Source organism: Schistocerca serialis, chromosome 11 (genome assembly GCF_023864345.2).
Source record: "Schistocerca serialis cubense isolate TAMUIC-IGC-003099 chromosome 11, iqSchSeri2.2, whole genome shotgun sequence".
Taxonomy (NCBI): Eukaryota; Metazoa; Arthropoda; class Insecta; order Orthoptera; family Acrididae; genus Schistocerca; species Schistocerca serialis.
The window spans coordinates 58,250,089-58,268,048 of record NC_064648.1 but is presented as its reverse complement, the minus strand read 5'-3'; the positions used below and the strand labels follow the sequence as shown (position 1 = coordinate 58,268,048).

The 17,960-nt window shown below is 39.1% G+C and overlaps 1 protein-coding gene across 1 annotated transcript in view; it reads left to right on the top strand.

Moving 5' to 3' along the window:
- The first annotated feature begins 10,863 nt into the window (after positions 1 to 10,863).
- Positions 10,864 to 17,960, top strand: part of LOC126426436 (uncharacterized) — an 82,260-nt gene continuing 75,163 nt past the window's right edge. The window contains exon 1 of the mRNA XM_050088353.1: positions 10,864 to 10,945. Within this exon, the coding sequence (XP_049944310.1) occupies positions 10,906 to 10,945 (40 nt within the window). The 5' untranslated portion in view covers positions 10,864 to 10,905. The remainder of the gene's footprint in view (positions 10,946 to 17,960) is intronic.

Here is a 17,960-nt window from a genome sequence, read left to right as displayed (position 1 = left end):
GAACACCTATGAGCAGTAAAAACCTGATCACACAGTTATTGCAGAATAATATGCTACATATTGAATAAACACTTTCATTGTTTTAAAACATGACCTATTACACATATTTCATGGTTAAGTTGATGCATTGTTGTTGACCCAACCAGCACGGGTTCCTCACCTGAAAATCGGCCGTGGACTGATTGTCTCGGGACCAAAAATTGGGCCTTTATACATCATCACAATAGTAGGCACTGAAACTACACATTGTTCAGTGTTTAAGTTGCAGAAGTTAGAATTAAAACATAACTCATTAAGTTACTGAATACATTGAAAAATTGGTTCTTTTTAACAGTTTGTTTTACTCAAGGGTTAAGCCGAATTTTTTGTTTAAATGATGAAATTAACAGATATAGTTATAGAAACAATACTTTTTACAAACCTTTTAATTACTTTTGAATTAATGAAGGGCTGGATTTGTTAATATATTTTTATATAGAGCCAAATAAATATTTAAAGAATCCTAGTCATTCTTTTTTCAAATGTTTATAATTAGTACAGAATTTATATTTGCATGTAAGTCAGCAATAGAATCTAAGTCACAAAACAATTACTGATTTCATCCTATAACAAAAGATATTAACAACAAATAGTCAAAATAAATTAGAAAATCAATTACATACATAAAACTGAGCACAAAATTAGATCTGGTGCTATATTCTTTAAAACTGAGGGCCAACCTTTCTCTTTTATGAAATTGCAGATTATATGTACATATTTTGATGGTAATTAGTCAGAAATTTAAAAAAAATGAATTTAAGGAGGCAGATAACAAAACAAGAGGAAATAAGAAGATCCCAGCTTGCTTTGTCATAAGCTTACATTTTGACTGTGTAAGAAGACTACTGCATCTCACAATATGATTAAATAAATTTCAGACATTGTTTGTAATACCTTAAAGCTGTTTGTATACTTTTCATTTGTTACACAGTAATTGATATTCCTTTGACTACTCCTCATTGAAGCATTGTGCCTAGATTGAATTGCTTATTTCTTACATGTGTATATGCTGAAGCTTATGTATGATTTATATCCTCAACAGTTAGTTTGTTCAAATGTGACACTATGTGATCAAATAACATGTTGGAAACTGTGTTCTTCCTAGGTAAGAATGGTCTCTTCTACATTTCACAAAGATCTTGGTACTTCCTTAAGCAGGAAAGTGTATGAAATTGGTCCATAATTTGAAGAGTCACCCTTATGGTGGCTTTGAAGATACTGAAGGTTCATTGGATAAACAAGTTAGTCACCTTTGTTCTAATTGCTTACAATACTTCCTGAAGTCTTGCTCAGTGCACACAAAATAAACTAGACCATAGCTGTGCAGATGGCTTGGTACAGGAGGGGACAACAGTAGTTATGGAGACTTTGTTGTGGACAGCCACAGCATGTTGAGGGAGGTGCAGATCAATAGCTGAAGCATCTGCACAAATGTATATCTTCCATAGCTTGTGAGCTACAACTACTGAGTTTGTGAATGATAATATCAATTGGTTATGCAAGTATGACCAGTGGTTTGACAAATGTAGATGTTAAGATTAAGTAGTTTCTCACTAGAATACTGAAGAAGAACTAGCCACATATACAGAGGATCATTCAAAGTGAAACCAGATGGACCGTGTGCCGCCAGAAGGAAATCACCTAAACCAAAAAAAGTGTCATAATGGCCAACACCACTTACTATGGTATTGACAGTGTAAAATAAAGAAAATGTCACACATGGGGATTGTGTGTCATCCCCCTGATAACCATTTCAGCAAGCATTACCTAAAAATAAAATGTTCATTTTCTTCTTCTTCTGGTTTTTCCGTAGTAATGAAGCCTGAGGAAGTACTTTTAGTTATTATATGAGCATGGTGTCTATTGTTTTGGACATTTGTGGAAGAACACACACCACACTGAATCCACAGCTATGACAGCAATTGTAGTTGGAGGGGGAGGAAGGGAGAGAAAGGGACGGAACTGTGATATTAGCTGCATCGAGACTTTACACAGAGTCAGCAACGATGAGTGAAAATGTGTGGTACAGTGGGACTCGAACGCGTGATCTTCTGGTTACTAGGTAGTCGCGTTAACCGCAATGTCACCTGGACACAGTGTTTATTGCAGAAACACAGACTATCTCATCGTGCTCCCCAGCAGACTCGCACTGCCACCCAGTGGCACTTAACTGCAGTCTCTGTCCATGTCCTACTTTATCGCTGATTTTATATTCACACTGGAGGGCGAATGTAACTGTACATCCACAATGACGGTAGTGAATTAATTACCTATTGAGGTGAATCAGTTGTATGAACGTGTGGTAAAACTTGCTCACAATTAACTCACCATGTAAAAAGAAATTGGTCATATCTAGAACATAGAACTATTCACACATATTTTATTCAGCATAACTAAAACAAACTTTTCTTCATATCATTGTCAACTCTCTGCCAGGACAAGAAATTTTTTTTCTTTCCTTCATTATAGGATACTTAACCAACCACAGTTTGTATTTCAAGATGGCTTTCATACTGAGGTAGTTTTCAGTCAGCAGTTGGTTCCCACTCCTTGTTACAAATATCCTGCAGATGCATGCTGTTTCATTTAGTTTCAACACAATACAGCTAAATTTTTACCCAATGAACTCAGTTGTGTAACAGTCCATCCCACAGAAATCAGCTGAAGACAGCAACATTCTCTGTTGCTAAATTAGCTTGTGATCCGAGGCATCTCAACAATTTGGAAGATTACTAACATTATCAGTCATATTGGGTTTTTAAAATGTTGTTTACATCTTGCTTATGTCTTTCATTCTTGCGGTCTGTACATATAATACTGAATACTTTTTCTGTAATACTGTACTGTAAGTTGGGCAAGCCCAGGTAAACCTATTGTTTACATTAAACGGCACAAAAATTAGTTGTCCCCTAAGAATTCTAAGTCTGGCTGTCTGCACAATCTGGCAACACTATAGTATGTGTATGTGTCTGGAGGAAATGTTGTCTTCCACTCGAGTTGTTAGCGTTGTATCTGGTAGTAAATGTAATCTGGTAGTAAATGTAATCTGGTAGTAAATGTAATCTGGTAGTAAATGTCGCGCAATGTAGATGCATAGTTGAGAGTTTAAGTCCTCTCATACTTTTATTTTTTAACCACATTTCGGCTGTGTACTAAAAGTATCAGCCTGATGGAAACTCAAAGATAATTTGCTTCACTTTCTAATCTTCCATGCAAGAGCTCATGGCTGCATCAAGATCAGAACAGATTATGCTCGAGAGTTTTCTTTCCATAGAGCAGCAACCAGCCATCTGCCACTGGTCTCTTGATGCCAGCCACCATCTGACCAGCTGAGCTCATTGTGGCATATTTTTGGCACCTTGCTGCTCTCGCATTTAAATTGTTTCTTTGTGTAGTTTGATTCTCCACATGAAATAACTTTAATAAATGGGGTGGACACCATGCTGTAACACAACATGTGTAGGTTATTGTGAATATATTTATCAGTTGCCATTTTCGTATTTCAACTTCCAATATTTGATGTGTAAGTGTGAACTGGATTGTGTGTAGTTGAATCTTATGATTATTGTTTAAGTGTAATAAAATATGTGCAAGAGGAAAGGGTCTAACATTTAAGACATATTTTTCATTTTGGGTTTAATAGACAGGTGAAGGAGCCTCCATATTTGCCGTGTCTTTACTGACAGCATAACCAAAATGCAGTAATATACACCAGTTTGATTTTTGTTGCTGTTAATTATGGCATGTAGTACTTCTACTATTGACTTCTTAACTTTGGCAGCTGAATGCAAATGTTGCATGAAAGTTAAATGGTAACAGTTCATCACATATGTCAATTATTGAAACTTCATGAATGTGGAAATTCATTCATACCAGAATGAATGAAACAAGAAAATCCTTTTCTGATGTGGTTTTCCAAATATCACTCATTCCACACTTCACACAAATGCTTCAAGGTGCATTCACCCCTCTGTTAAACCCACAGCAAACAGTATGTCACATATATTAGACATCTTCCTCATGCTACTTAGTTTGTAATGCATAAACAATGTTAAAAAGATCAAATTATGCAAAATCCAATTCATAACTGCAAGTCAGGTACAAGAATTTCAAATAAAAAAATGACAGTTGATAAATACACTCATACCTTTTGTGTAGCTCCATGTTCAATTGGTTTACTAAAGTTATTTACTGCAGAAAATCTAACTATGCTAATAAATAATTTTATGCTTATCAGTGTCAGAGCATAAATGTACTCAAGATGCAGATGCACCACATTCATCTGTTCGGACTACAACCAGTGTCAGATGGCTGGTGGTGAGTAGCTGCCTTGCCAGTGGTTGCTGTAGGGTGAGGAAACTCTTGAGCATAAACTGTTGTGACCTTGATGCAGCCAAAGGCTCTTTTGTTATTACTGTTTGGTTAGATAGTGAAGCAGATTACCTTTGAGGTTTCATCAGGTTCACACTTTTAGCAGGCAGTCGAACTGCAGTTAAAAAATAAAGGAATGAATAGACTGGAGCATACAACTTCGCATCTACATTGCATGACATTTACCACTAGACCATGAGTGGTACAACACTCTAACAACTCAAGTGAAAGACAATGTCTACATCTTACAGTGTCTGCATCCTGTGTTGTCAAACATGCAGATGGCTAGGCTTAGAAATCTGAGGGGTGGGGAAATTTTTGTGCTGTCAAGTGTATGTGTTCAGTTGTTTCATTTAATGTGGTCTGGTAGTTGCTTCACATACTCATTTGATATAACTTTTTGTTAATGGTAACTACATTACCTGAGAGCTTGTATAGTTACAAATATTATTGATTGATCAATGGAAGGTCCAGGATGTAAGAACAATAATGTAGAGGATAGATTTCTACTCGTAACGTAGAAGAGTCATCGAGTTGTGGGCCGGCACAATGAAAAGGACACTGGAAGTATGCACAATCTCCGACAAAGTCCTTCCTCAGAAGTAGAACTCTCACACGTTGACACAGTAACCCCCTCCCCCCCCCCCCCCCCCCCACACACACACAGTTACTGTCTGTGGCTGTTAAGGCACAACTGTGACTGTGTTTAACATGAGCAACAACTGCAACAGCTGAAGTGAGTGACAGGTAAAAGGAGGCGGCACAGGTTGAGGAGTGGGAGGGATAGCAGGGTAGGGGTTGGGGAAAAAGTGAACCAACTGTGAGCTACTACTCGTGTTCCATAATGGTCTACCTTCTGTATCAATATTTTGCGATCAACACAACTGAACATCTTAGTTGAATAAAAAAAGATGCCTAGTGTTCGAAACCATTTGTTTAATCCATCCAGTACCTCACAGAGAAAAGAGAATATAGCATTTTCAGATGTTAAACCACTTCTAAAACTGAACTGGACATTTGATAGCAAATTATGTGAAATAAAATGATCAATTATCCTTACATACTCAGCCTTTTCAATAACTTAAGCAAACACTGCTGGCATAGTAATAAGTCTAAAATTGTTCACATTATCCCTTTCTCCCTTTTTATGAAGTGGCTTTTTCATGCAAACAGATAGCTTGTTAGTGGTCATGCCCACGTAGAATGTGCCACAGATGTTACCACTCATTTGGTAGATTGTATGGCTGTTTTCACAGGTGGCTCTGTCTTTTATTTGATCAAAGATGCCAGTGATAGGACTGGAGTAGATATGTCTTCTGGGTCTGTTGCAGGGATATGAGCCTTGAGGCAAGGGGCTAGGAGCAAGAGAGGAGTAGTAATGGATAAGAGTATTGTCTAGGACTGGTGGGCAACAAGATATCATTATGGGAGGGTTGGGGAAGACAGTAGCAAGGATACTTCAGGACAGGTCGGGAGACATTCAAAAATGAAATCACAAATGTCCTCCACATCCCTCCCAAAGTGATATTCCACTACCCACCCAATGTATGAAATGTACTTGTCCATCCCTAGTCCGCCCCAGTTCCCAACTCCTTAGTACATGCCTCATATCTATGCAATACACTCAGATGCAAGACCTGTCCCATACATCCTTCTGTTACCACCTACTACAATCCCATCACTAGCCTCTCTCACACCATCCAAGGCAGGACCACCTGTGTAAGCAGCTGTGAGACCTACAAAATTATTTACAACCACTGTGCCACATTCTGCATGGGCATGACTACTATTAGGCCAACAAGCAGGGAAATCTTCCTGCAATATATCCATTGTTCCTGAATCCCCCCTCGCCTCCACCTTCCATTATTCCACCTGCCTACCCCCTTCCCAGCTCCTACTGCTATACCTATCTTGCCAATGCATCAGGAAGTTCTTTCCCACTTCTGTACTTCTGTACCCTCCCTTTCCTCCTCCCCATTTCCACACACTTCCAGCACAGTCTCCTGATGCTGTTCCTAGCAGCGCACTTAGATAGTCTCACAGGCAGCACCAGCATCTTCCCCCACCCATAACCTGATACTCCACCCTCTCCCTTCCACTACCTACATCTTCATACACTGCCCCATCCAAGCAGATTGCTGTGTCATCAGACGCAGATGCAGTCGCAGTCGAACTCTAGTGCTCTGAGACAGTGGTCATGTGTGTGTGAGCTATGTTGGGTGAATATGTGTGTGTGTGTGTGTGTGTGTGTGTGTGTGTTTTAATGCAGAAGAAGGACTTTGTCTGAAAGATTTAAAATTTTAGCGGGCTTCTCATTTTGCCTCTCTGTGGTCAACACAGCCTCTAGGTGATGAATAGCAATATATTCTTCCCATATTAATGTTATTCCTTGTTTGTAAAAAATGTAACTCAATGCTGCCTCTATATAATGAATAGCAATATAGCCTTCCCATGTTAATGTTATTCATTGTTCATATAAAATGTAACTAAGTCGGACACATTATCCTGAAGCATTTGGAAGTTACATCTTAGGCCTTAGATATTATTTTCTTCCTGTTTATCAAGCAGTTTCCTGCCTCTTGACCCACTGCCGAATCTTGTAAGATAGCTCCAAGACAAAATTTACCATTGCTTTTGTGGTTGCAATTGTGCACTGAAAACATTGTAAAATAATAATGCTCCAGTATTGTTTATTCATGTGTGTTACGTCCAGTGCTCCTCCCCATGAACCATGGATCTTGCCATTGGTGGGGAGGCTTGCATGCCTCAACGACACAGATAGAAGTACCGTAGTTGCAACCACAACGGAGGGGTATCTGTTGAGAGGCCAGACAAACATGTGGTTCCTGAAGAGGGGCAGCAGCCTTTTCAGTAGTTGCAGGGGCAACAGTCAGGGTTAATGGCTGATCTGGCCCTGTAACACTAATCAAAACAGCCTTGCTGTTGTGGTACTGCGAACGGCTGAAAGCAAGGGGAAACTACAGCCGTAATTTTTCCCTAGGGCATGCAGCTTTACTGTATGATTAAATGATGATGGCGTCCTCTTGGGTAAAATATTCCAGAGGTAATATAGTCCCCCATTCGGATCCCTGGGCGGGGACTACTCAGAAGGACATCATTATCAGGAGAAGGAAAACTGGCGTCCTACGGATCGGAGCATGGAATGTCAGTTCCATTAATCGGGTAGGTAGGATAGAAAATTTAAAAAGGGAAATGGATAGGTTAAAGTTAGATGTAGTGGGAATTACTGAAGTTCGGTGGCAGGAGAAACAAGACTTTTGGTAAGGTGAATACAGGGTTATAAATACAAAATCAAATAGGGGTAACGCAGGAGTAGGTTTAATAATGAATAAAAAGATAGGAGTGCGGGTAAGCTACTACAAACAGCATAGTGAACGCATTATTGTGGCCAAGATAGACATGAAGCCCACGCCTACTACAGTAGTACAAGTTTATATGCCAACTAGCTCTGCAGATGATGAAGGAATTGAAGAAATGTGTGATGAGATAAAAGAAATGATTCAGGTAATGAAGGGAGACCAAAAATTAATAGTCATGGGTGACTGGAATTCGACAGTAGGAAAAGGAAGAGAAGGAAACATAGCAGGCGAATATGGATTGGGGCTAAGAAATGAAAGAGGAAGCCATCTGGTAGAATTTTGCACAGAACACAGAGCATAGCTAACATTTGGTTCAAGAATCATGAAAGAAGTTTGTATGCATGGAAGAAGCCTGGAGATACTAGAAGGTTTCAGATAGGTTATGTAATGGTAAGACAGAGATTTAGGAACCAGGTTTTAAATTGTATGACATTTCCAGGGGCAGATGTGGACTCTGACCACAATCTATTGGTTATGAACTGTAGATTAAAACTGAAGAAACTGCAAAAAGGTGGGGATTTAAGGAGATGGGACCTGGATAAACTGAAAGAACCAGAGGTTGTACAGAGTTTCAGGGAGAGCATAAGGGAACAATTGACAGGACTGGGGGAAAGAAATACAGTAGAAGAAGAATAGGTAGCTTCAAGGAATGAAATAGTGAAGGCAGCAGAGGATCAAGTAGGTAAAAAGATCAGGGCTAGTAGAAGTCCTTGGGTAACAGAAGAGATACTGAATTTAATTGGTGGAAGGAGAAAATACAAAAATGCAGTAAATGGAGCAGGCAAAAAGGAATACAAACGTCTCAAAAATGAGATTGACAGGAAGTGCAAAATGGCTAAGCAGGGATTGCTAGAGGACAAATGTAAGGCTGTAGAGCCTTATCTCACGAGGGGTAAGATAGATACTGCCTACAGGAAAATTAAAGAGACCTTTGGAGAAAAGAGAACCACTTGCATGGATATCAAGAGCTCAGATGGAAACCCATTTCGAAGGAGGGAAAGCAGGAAGGTGGAAGGAGTATATAGAGGGTCTATGCAGGGGCGATGTGCTTTAGGACAATATTATGGAAATGGAAGAGGATATAGATGAAGATGAAATGGAAGATATGTTACTGTGTGAAGAGTTTGACAGAGCACTGACAGACCTAATTCGAAACAAAGCCCCGGGAGTATACAACATTCGATTAGGACTACTGACAGCCTTGGGAGAACCAGTCCTGACTAAACTCTACCACCTGGTGAGCAAGATGTACGAGACAGGTGAAATTCCCTCAGACTTCAAGAAGAATATAATAATTCCAATCCCAAAGAAAGCAGGTGTTGACAGATGTGAAAATTACTGAACTATCAGTTTAATAAGTCACAGCTGCAAAATACTAACACGAATTCTTTACAGACAAATGGAAAAACTGGTACAACCCGACCTTGGGGAAGATCAGTTTGGATTCCGTAGAAATGTTGGAACATGTGAGGCAATACTGACCCTACGACTTATCGTAGAAGATAGATTAAGGAAGGCAAACCTACGTTTCTAGTATTTGTAGACTTAGAGAAAGCTTTTGACAATGGTGACTTGAATGCTCTCAAATTCTGATGGTAGCAGGTGTAAAATACAGGGAGCGAAAGGCTATTTACAATTTGTACAGAAACCAGATGGCAGTTATAAGAGTCGAGGGACATGAAAGGGAAGCAGTGGTTGGGAAGGGAGTGAGACAGGGTTTTAGCCTTTCCCCGATGCTATTCAATCTGTATATTGAGTAAACAGTAAAGGAAACAAAAGAAAAGTTCCGAGTAGGTATTAAAATCCATGGAGAAGAAATAAAAACTTTGAGGTTTGCCGATGACATTGTAATTCTGTCAGAGACAGCAAAGGACTTGGAAGAGCAGTTGAATGGAATGGACAGTGTCTTGAAAGGAGGGTATAAGATGAACATCAACAAAAGCAAAATGAGGATAATGGAATGCAGTTGAATTAAGTCGGGTGATGCTGAGGGAATTAGATTAGGAAATGAGACACTTAACGTAGTAAAGGAGTTTTGCTATTTGGGGAGCAAAATAACTGATGATGGTTGAAGTAGAGAGGATATAAAATGTAGATGTGCAATGGCAAGAAAAGCGTTTATGAAGAAGAGAAATTTGTTAATATCGAGTATAGATTTAAGTATCAGGAAGTCGTTTCTGAAAGTATTTGTATGGAGTATAGCCATGTTTGGAAATGAAACATGTACGATAAATAGTTTGGACAAGAAGAGAATAGAAGCTTTCAATATGTGGTGCTACAGAAGAATACTGAAGATTAGATGGATAGATCACATAACTAATGAGGAGGTATTGAATAGAATTGGGGAGAAGAGGAGTTTGTGGCACAACTTGACTAGAAGGAGGGATCGGTTGGTAGGACATGTTCTGAGGCATCAAGGGATCACCAATTTAGTACTGGAGGGCAGTGTGGAGGGTAAAAATCGTAGAAGGAGACCAAGAGATGAATACACTAAACAGATTCAGAAGGATGTAGGCTGCAGTAGATACTGGGAGATGAAGAAGCTTGCACAGGATAGAGTAGCATAGAGAGCTGCATCAAACCAGTCTTAGGACTGAAGGCCACAACAACAAGAACATCTCCAGTGCTATTTCATAAACATTTTCTCACACAAGTGGCAAAAAAATTTAGCACCCACCCCCCACCCCTTCTCACCTTGTATCACTTGTAACACCCCTTTTCCTTTCACTCCTTGCCTTGCACATTACTTGCCATAGCTTGGTAAGACCTTTAAAAATAAATCTAAATCTAGTGAGCATAGAAACTGATTATTTTTGCTACTTATTATGAGACACCTTGTTTACAAATTTTGCATGACGAGCACCAACGGTGCCGCAAATGGACACTTGAGTCACTTTGGCCTTAAACCAACACTGATTATCTCAGTACAATTGTTTCATCCATTTACTGCAGCAAAGGAAAGAACTTGGTTGTGCAACTAATTGCATGAATAAAAAATGATCACTGTATAAATAAAACTTAGATTAATGATATATTTTATGCAACAATTAAGACTTATCTTTCCGCTGTTTCCAGAAAGTGATGACCTTTGAAAGATGGTGGTGTGTTTTAACAGATGAACTTGATCTCTGCATTCAGGGATCTGTGGAGAACAAGTAAGCATGTTTGAAATTTCACTTGTTTCTGACATGTTGCTTACAATAACTGCCTTTTGTCACGTTCAAAATGTAGATTACATTGATATGTAACTGATTTCATGTTTCTCCATTTTGTGATTTAGTTTTATATCACTTGTCATCAGGTCCTTTGAAGCCAAAAACTCACCTTAGATCATGCAGGCCGGCCACTGTGGCCAAGTGGTTCTAGGCGCTTCAGTCCGGAACCACGCGGCTGCTATGGTCGCAGGTTCGAATCCTGCCTCGGGCATGGATGTGTGTGATGCCCTTAGGTTATTTACGTTGAAGTAGTTCTGAGTTTAGGGTACTTATGACCTCAGATGTTAAGTCCCATAATGCTTAGAGCCATTTGAACCATTTTTGAACATGCAGTTACCTGTTCATTGTGAAGGAAATTTGCAGATTTGTTCCACAAAATTGAACAGTTTAGTTACGTAAAAGGCTTCAGTAAGGTCACAAAATATACCAGCAGGATTATTTTGGTTGTTTGTAGTTCTGCTAGGTTTTCATTTGTAAGGGTATATGTCGGTTGCTATATGTGAAACCGAAAAGTAGTTAGCAAATTTTGCTTGAGTGAAGGACTGATTATGAATGCGGCTCAAGATTAATTCTATCAAGCTTTCACAAGATTTTACTAACCTGCTAGAAACACTGACATAGAAAAATATTGCTGCTTTTAGCAACTTTATGGTATTTTTAATTCCCTTTGGTCGTGTATATTTGATATTAATGACTTTTGGTGATGTAAAAAGTATCGAATTATCAGTTGTAAACTTTCACAGCTGAAATGCAACAATTATTAAAATATTCCTGGCTATTATTCTGTGGTTTTTCCTGATTTCTTTGATGACTTGTGGCATATATGTTCTTGTATTCCATTTGGAACTAATTAAAGAATGAAAACTCCGGGTAGGAATATCAACAATTTGGGAAAAGGTAGATTTCTACTCACTGTAAAGGAGACACGTTAGGTTGCAGACAGGCATAATTAATATGCAACTTAATGTGTCTTCTTTATGGTAAGTAGCAATTTGTTTTTTTCTGCAGTGGTGATATTCAGCATTAATTCGTAGAATGCAAAGGTTACCCTATGTACACTGTAACCAAAGGAGTAAGTGACCGTTTTCTTGAAAGTGAAAGTGCTTTGCAAACAAACCACTTCTATTACTTTTGGTTCTTCTTGGAACACTCAAACAGCTTATTGTTGTTCAGTTTTCAACTCTTGTAACAAAGTCATAATAAAGTTTTAAAATGATAACTCTGCGTGCGTGTTTTTTTATTATTTCCCAAATTTAGGCTTTTGAGCTGTTACCAAATGCAACTGGGAAAAGTATTAGTACATGTTAGGCATTTCGGGTTGTCTGCTTTATCTTTACAGATCTGAATGTAATATTTTGTTAGTGATATGTACTGGTCTCTTTCCCAGTTGCAATTGATAATGGCACAAAAAAAGAAATAATAAAAAAGAACATGTAGGCAAATGGAGATAGTGTTACTGTTAGTGTTACATGTCATTTAGATTGGAAAATGGCAATATACATCTCTTACACTCTGCAAGAGATGAAAATATCCATGTGAATAAAGAGAAAAGTTTTAAATTAAGGGAGAATGATTGAGAGCTGTAGACTGCCGCTAGGCTTTCTGTTTGTGCAGAGCTGCCCGTCTAGTGGAAGTGGATAGTCAGCACGTGTCTCCATCTGCTGTAGTGGGCGTATGTTATTCTGTGCAGCCATGAGTGTAAAGCGTCATGAAAAATGGTCATGGAGAAGACATAAGACTTGAATTAACAATGTAAAAATGTATCTTTGATATCTTCTTCAGTTGTTCTTGTTCTTCTTGCTGTTGATCTTGGTGTGGAACAAGTACTTGAGGTGGAGGCAAATATTTAAATTGAGGTCTGCAAGGCTGGCCGATGTAATATTACCAAGTTGTATTCTCAGCTGATGAGAGAATATAAGTTTTAAGTGGAAAGAGGTGTTTGAGGTGCTAGATCAGAATTGACATCTCTTTCAGTGTATTTCTTAAATTGTCAGGGTGGGGGTCCCCATCAAGGCACAAAGAAGAAGAGAGGCTGGAAGTGAATAGCAGGACCAGCTGTGGATCCTGTAATAAATAATATAGGTGACTGTATAGTCAATGAAGTTTTGTTGTGCGAGCATATATGGAATTCAAGGAGTAAAGGTACTTCTGTAGCCCCTTTGTGTGAACGCCCTTGTGTGTGAACATGATACACACACATCCGGTCTGAGGACAAACTAAGACCCAAACCAAGTTGCATATGTTGACAATATAGGCCAGGAGAAAGGAAATATGGTAGAAGGAGAGTGGAAAATGAAAAAAGAACATAAATTTAAGAAAGATTTTCCTTTTATATTCAAGGAGAAGTACAGTTGCCAAGGGCATCTGACACCAACAATGGAACATCTAGCTGTAGACACATAGTATAATCAGATAAGAAGAATTGGTAAAGAAATAGGGGAGAAGAAATTGCCAAGAATTTGGGAAGAAAAAGAAGGGTGCTAATAAAGATTAAACAGAAAAGCACAGTTGATAATAGTAACAAAAGTCCACCGCTAAGGATTGTAAATGGGTGACAAAAGAAAAAGATCTACAATCCTTATACAGTTGGTGTTACAGTAAGGAAGATGATGATGTGAGTTCTGTGAAGAAGAATGGTGACAGGATGGCAGTCTACGAACATTGTGTCCGCTCCTGACTCGGCATGCAGCCTACAGCACCACACAGTTTTTGGTTGCCAGCCGCACTACAACAGTAGCCTGTGACAGCTGCTTGATGTGATGAGTCTGCAGCACACCAGCATGCAACTCATTACCAGCACACAGTTCTCATCTTAGGGTGGGCTGTGGTTAATATATTTCAAGGTAAATATGTTTGTTTTGGTGGTGTAAATAGAGTAAAGAAATTAATTGTTAATGTTTGCTGCACATTAAATGAAGTGACTTTGTGCAGGGAGTACTATAATAGAAAAGTTATATTAAATTTGGTAAATAGAAGATACAGTGTACTGTGTGTCTGTAAAATCATATTGCAGTTTTAATTGGTCGCAGAAATGTAGTGAAATGAGGTAGAAATGTGAAACGAGATGAAAGTGAAAGACAAACTTACCAAGTGTGCATACATGTTCAGCACAGTTCTAATGGCTTCCATTTGTTGCACTACATACATCTAAATGATATATTCTAGCTCTTACCACATGTGTAGGGACATCTGGTGTAACAGAGGGAATAGTATCTGCGATTCTGTGATTAATGTTGTTGATACATTCACTGTACACCTGTTGCTTCACATAACTCCAAAAGTAAAATTCTAATGATACTAGGTCCAGGATCATGGTGGTCATGAGTTGAAACCACCCCTTCCTGTTCTTCGTGGGGGGAAATTCTGTATCCAAAAATTTGCAAACATTATTGATGTAGTGTGGAGGAGTGCCATCATGTTCAAACATGATACCTTCTGCAAATTGTGGCACTGCCACTGTCTTCAATGCAACATGTCAAGATAGTTGTTGACGTCATAGTCTGCTCCATGTAGAAAAATTGGCCTAAAACTTATGCATCAGGGCACACCATGTGTTGACCTCATGTTCAGCGTAGGCACAAGGATTTTCTGAAGCCCATATTCTGATGAACAGTGATGAATATGACAGAAATGGAATGTGGCATCATAGCTATACACAATCTTCTACATAAATTGATCATCATAATCAATCTCATTAAGCATATGTGTAACTAACTTCAATCGTTTGGACCTATCAGTCAGTTTAATACTGTGCAACAACCACAATTTGTAACCCTAAAAAGATGAGCTGTTGTTTCAGACCTTATGAACTGATCTTTTTTTTTAGGTCTAATTTTCAATGCTACATACACCAGATTTTTTGGGTCTCATTACAGCTTCTACGGGCTCTGTGCGTAGTGACTGCCTACCAGAACATGGTTCATCAACAAACTGCCAGTCTCCTTTAACTGGGTATCCCACCAATTAATGTTTTTTTTTTTTTTATTAAGTGGTGGCTCTTTGTTGTGCGTGTGATGATATTCAAGTTGAACATCGGTCATGGATTTGGATTAAGCAAGCCACGAATTACACTAAACTTTTCTTTGTATCATCATCATCTCGACTGACATGGCCTGATCAGCTGCTGCTGCTACCCGGTTTGTTGGGTTGCTTCATGACTTACATACACACACATCATTGAACATCATACTACAGAAAACTTTGCTATACTGTCCAATGTAGTGCAAGTTCCAATCTTTCATTTGGTTTCAGTTAGCCACAACATGTGTTCATAACTGCACCGTGACTTTACAGACCCACTGTACTTGCATGACTAGAAAAATAACTCCTGAGGGACAGGGAATAAATATAGCAGTTTTTCTTGTGAAGTTGTAATTATGAAATATAATATTATGGCTCAAGGCAATCACCTTAGTAGTGAAATGCTTCAATAACAAGAGTGTACATCAAAGCCAGAAAATAGTAATGCAAAATTAGTAGAAGAGCTAAAGAAATAGATTTGGGAAACTTGTGAGGTTCCGAAATCACACGTTGAGATGAGGCTAGGTAATCAATTACATGAAAAACTGTCAGCATTAAAAGAGGAGATACAAACTGAAATTTTATGGCAGTGTGATTTGGTAAGGTGTGAAATACATGGTTATATTAAAGAATCACACATCATTGTAGATCGTTTACGTGATTTGACTGAGAAGGTTTGCAAATATGTAAAGGATCCAATCTCAGAGGCACGAGGCCATATCTAATTATTAGAACAGTGGCGTGAAAATGGTGAACCAATTTGTTCACAAGATGAACTTACCAGTTTGGAGGAAAAAATTCAAGAATTAGTAGAACAGAAATTTTAAGAAAAGGCAAAGAACTTGGATAATACACTCCTGGCCATTAAAATTTTTACACCATGAAGATGATGTGCTACAGACGTGAAATTTAACCAACAGGAAGAAGATGCTGTGATATGCAAATGATTAGCTTTTCAGAGCATTCACACAAGGTTGGCGCCAGTGGCGACACCTACAACGTGCTGACATGAGGAAAGTTTCCAATTGATTTCTCATACACAAACAGCTGCTGACTGGCATTGCCTGGTGAAATGTTGTTGTGATGCCTCGTGTAAAGAGGAGAAATGCGTACCATCATGTTTCCGACTTTGATAAAGGTTGGATTGTAGCCTATCGCAATTGCGGTTCATCGTATCATGACATTGCTGCTTGTGTTGGTCGAGATCCAGTCACTGTTAGCAGAATATGGATTTGGTGGGTTCAGGACGGTAATATAGAATGCTGTGCTGGATCCCAATGGCCTAGTATCACTAGCAGTCGAGATAACAGGCATCTTATCCGCACGGCTATAACGGATTGTGGAGCCATGTCTCAATCCCTTAGCCAACATATGGGGACGTTTGCAAGACGACAACCATCTGCACGAACAGTTCGACAATCTTTGCAGCAGCATGGACTATCAGCTTGGAGACCATGGCTGCAGTTACCCTTGATGCTGCATCACAGACAGGAGCACCTGCGATAGTGTACTCGACGGCAAACCTGGGTGCACGAACGGCAAAACGTCATTTTTTTGGATAAATCCAGGTTCTGTTTACAGCATCATGATGGTCACATCTGTGTTTGGCGACATCGTGATGAACGCACATTGGAAGCGTGTATTCGTCATCGCCATATTGGCGTATCATCCGGTGTGATGGTATGAGGTGCCATTGGTCACAAATCTCGGTCACCTCTTGTTCGCATTGACGGCACTTTGAACAGTGGACGTTACATCTCAGATATGTTACGATCCGTGGCTCTAGCCTTCATTCGATCCCTGCGAAACCCTATATTTCAGTAGGATTATGCACGACCACATGTTGCAGGTCCTGTACAGGCCTTTTGGATACAGAAAATGTTCGAATGCTGCCCTGGCCAGCACATTCTCCAGATCTCTCACCAATTGAAAATGTCTGGTCAATAGTGGCAGAGCAACTGGCTCATCACAATATGCCAGTCACTACTCTTGATGAACTGTGGTATCGTGTTGAAGCTGCATGGGCAGCTGTACCTGTACATGCCATCGAAGCTCTGTTTGACTCAATGCCCAGGCGTATCAAGGCCGTTATTATTTCCAGCAATGCCCAAGCATATCAAAGCCGTTATTATTTCCAGCAATGCCCAGGCGTATCAAGGCCGTTATTACGGCCAGAGGTGGTTGTTCTGGGTACTGATTTCTCAGGATCTATGCACCCAAACTGCGTGAAAATGTAATCACATGTCAGTTCTAGTATAATATATTTGTCCAATGAATACCCGTTTATCGTCTGCATTTCTTCTTGGTGTAGCAATTTTAATGGCCAGTAGTGTATCAAACTTTCTGGGGAATGAGGCTACTCAACAAAACATGGAATTCAAATGATTATGGGATGAGTTAACAAAAACCACAATAGAAAGAAAATCAGTATCTGGGAAAATCCTGTGCCACTAGTACATTATTGGAAATATTTCAATTAGATAGTATTTTATACATTTTAGTTAGAGAACACCACATCTGTTTTCATAAATCACACTTTAGGAAAAATACTGCAACCAGCTAAAAGATTTTTTTAAATTGTGCCAGCACTAATTTAAGGCCTGAGCCCATCATTAGATGGGTAGCACTGACTTCTTTACAAGTTTTACATTTGTGTCCTAAAACAGAAGAAAGTTTTTGTGATTGCTTAATTTATGAAAGGTTTTACATGTGTGTTCTAAAATATTTCAAAGTTTTTATGATTGCATAAATTTACACATACACTCCTGGAAATTGAAATAAGAACACCGTGAATTCATTGTCCCAGGAAGGGGAAACTTTATTGACACATTCCTGGGGTCAGATACATCACATGATCACACTGACAGAACCACAGGCACATAGACACAGGCAACAGAGCATGCACAATGTCGGCACTAGTACAGTGTATATCCAC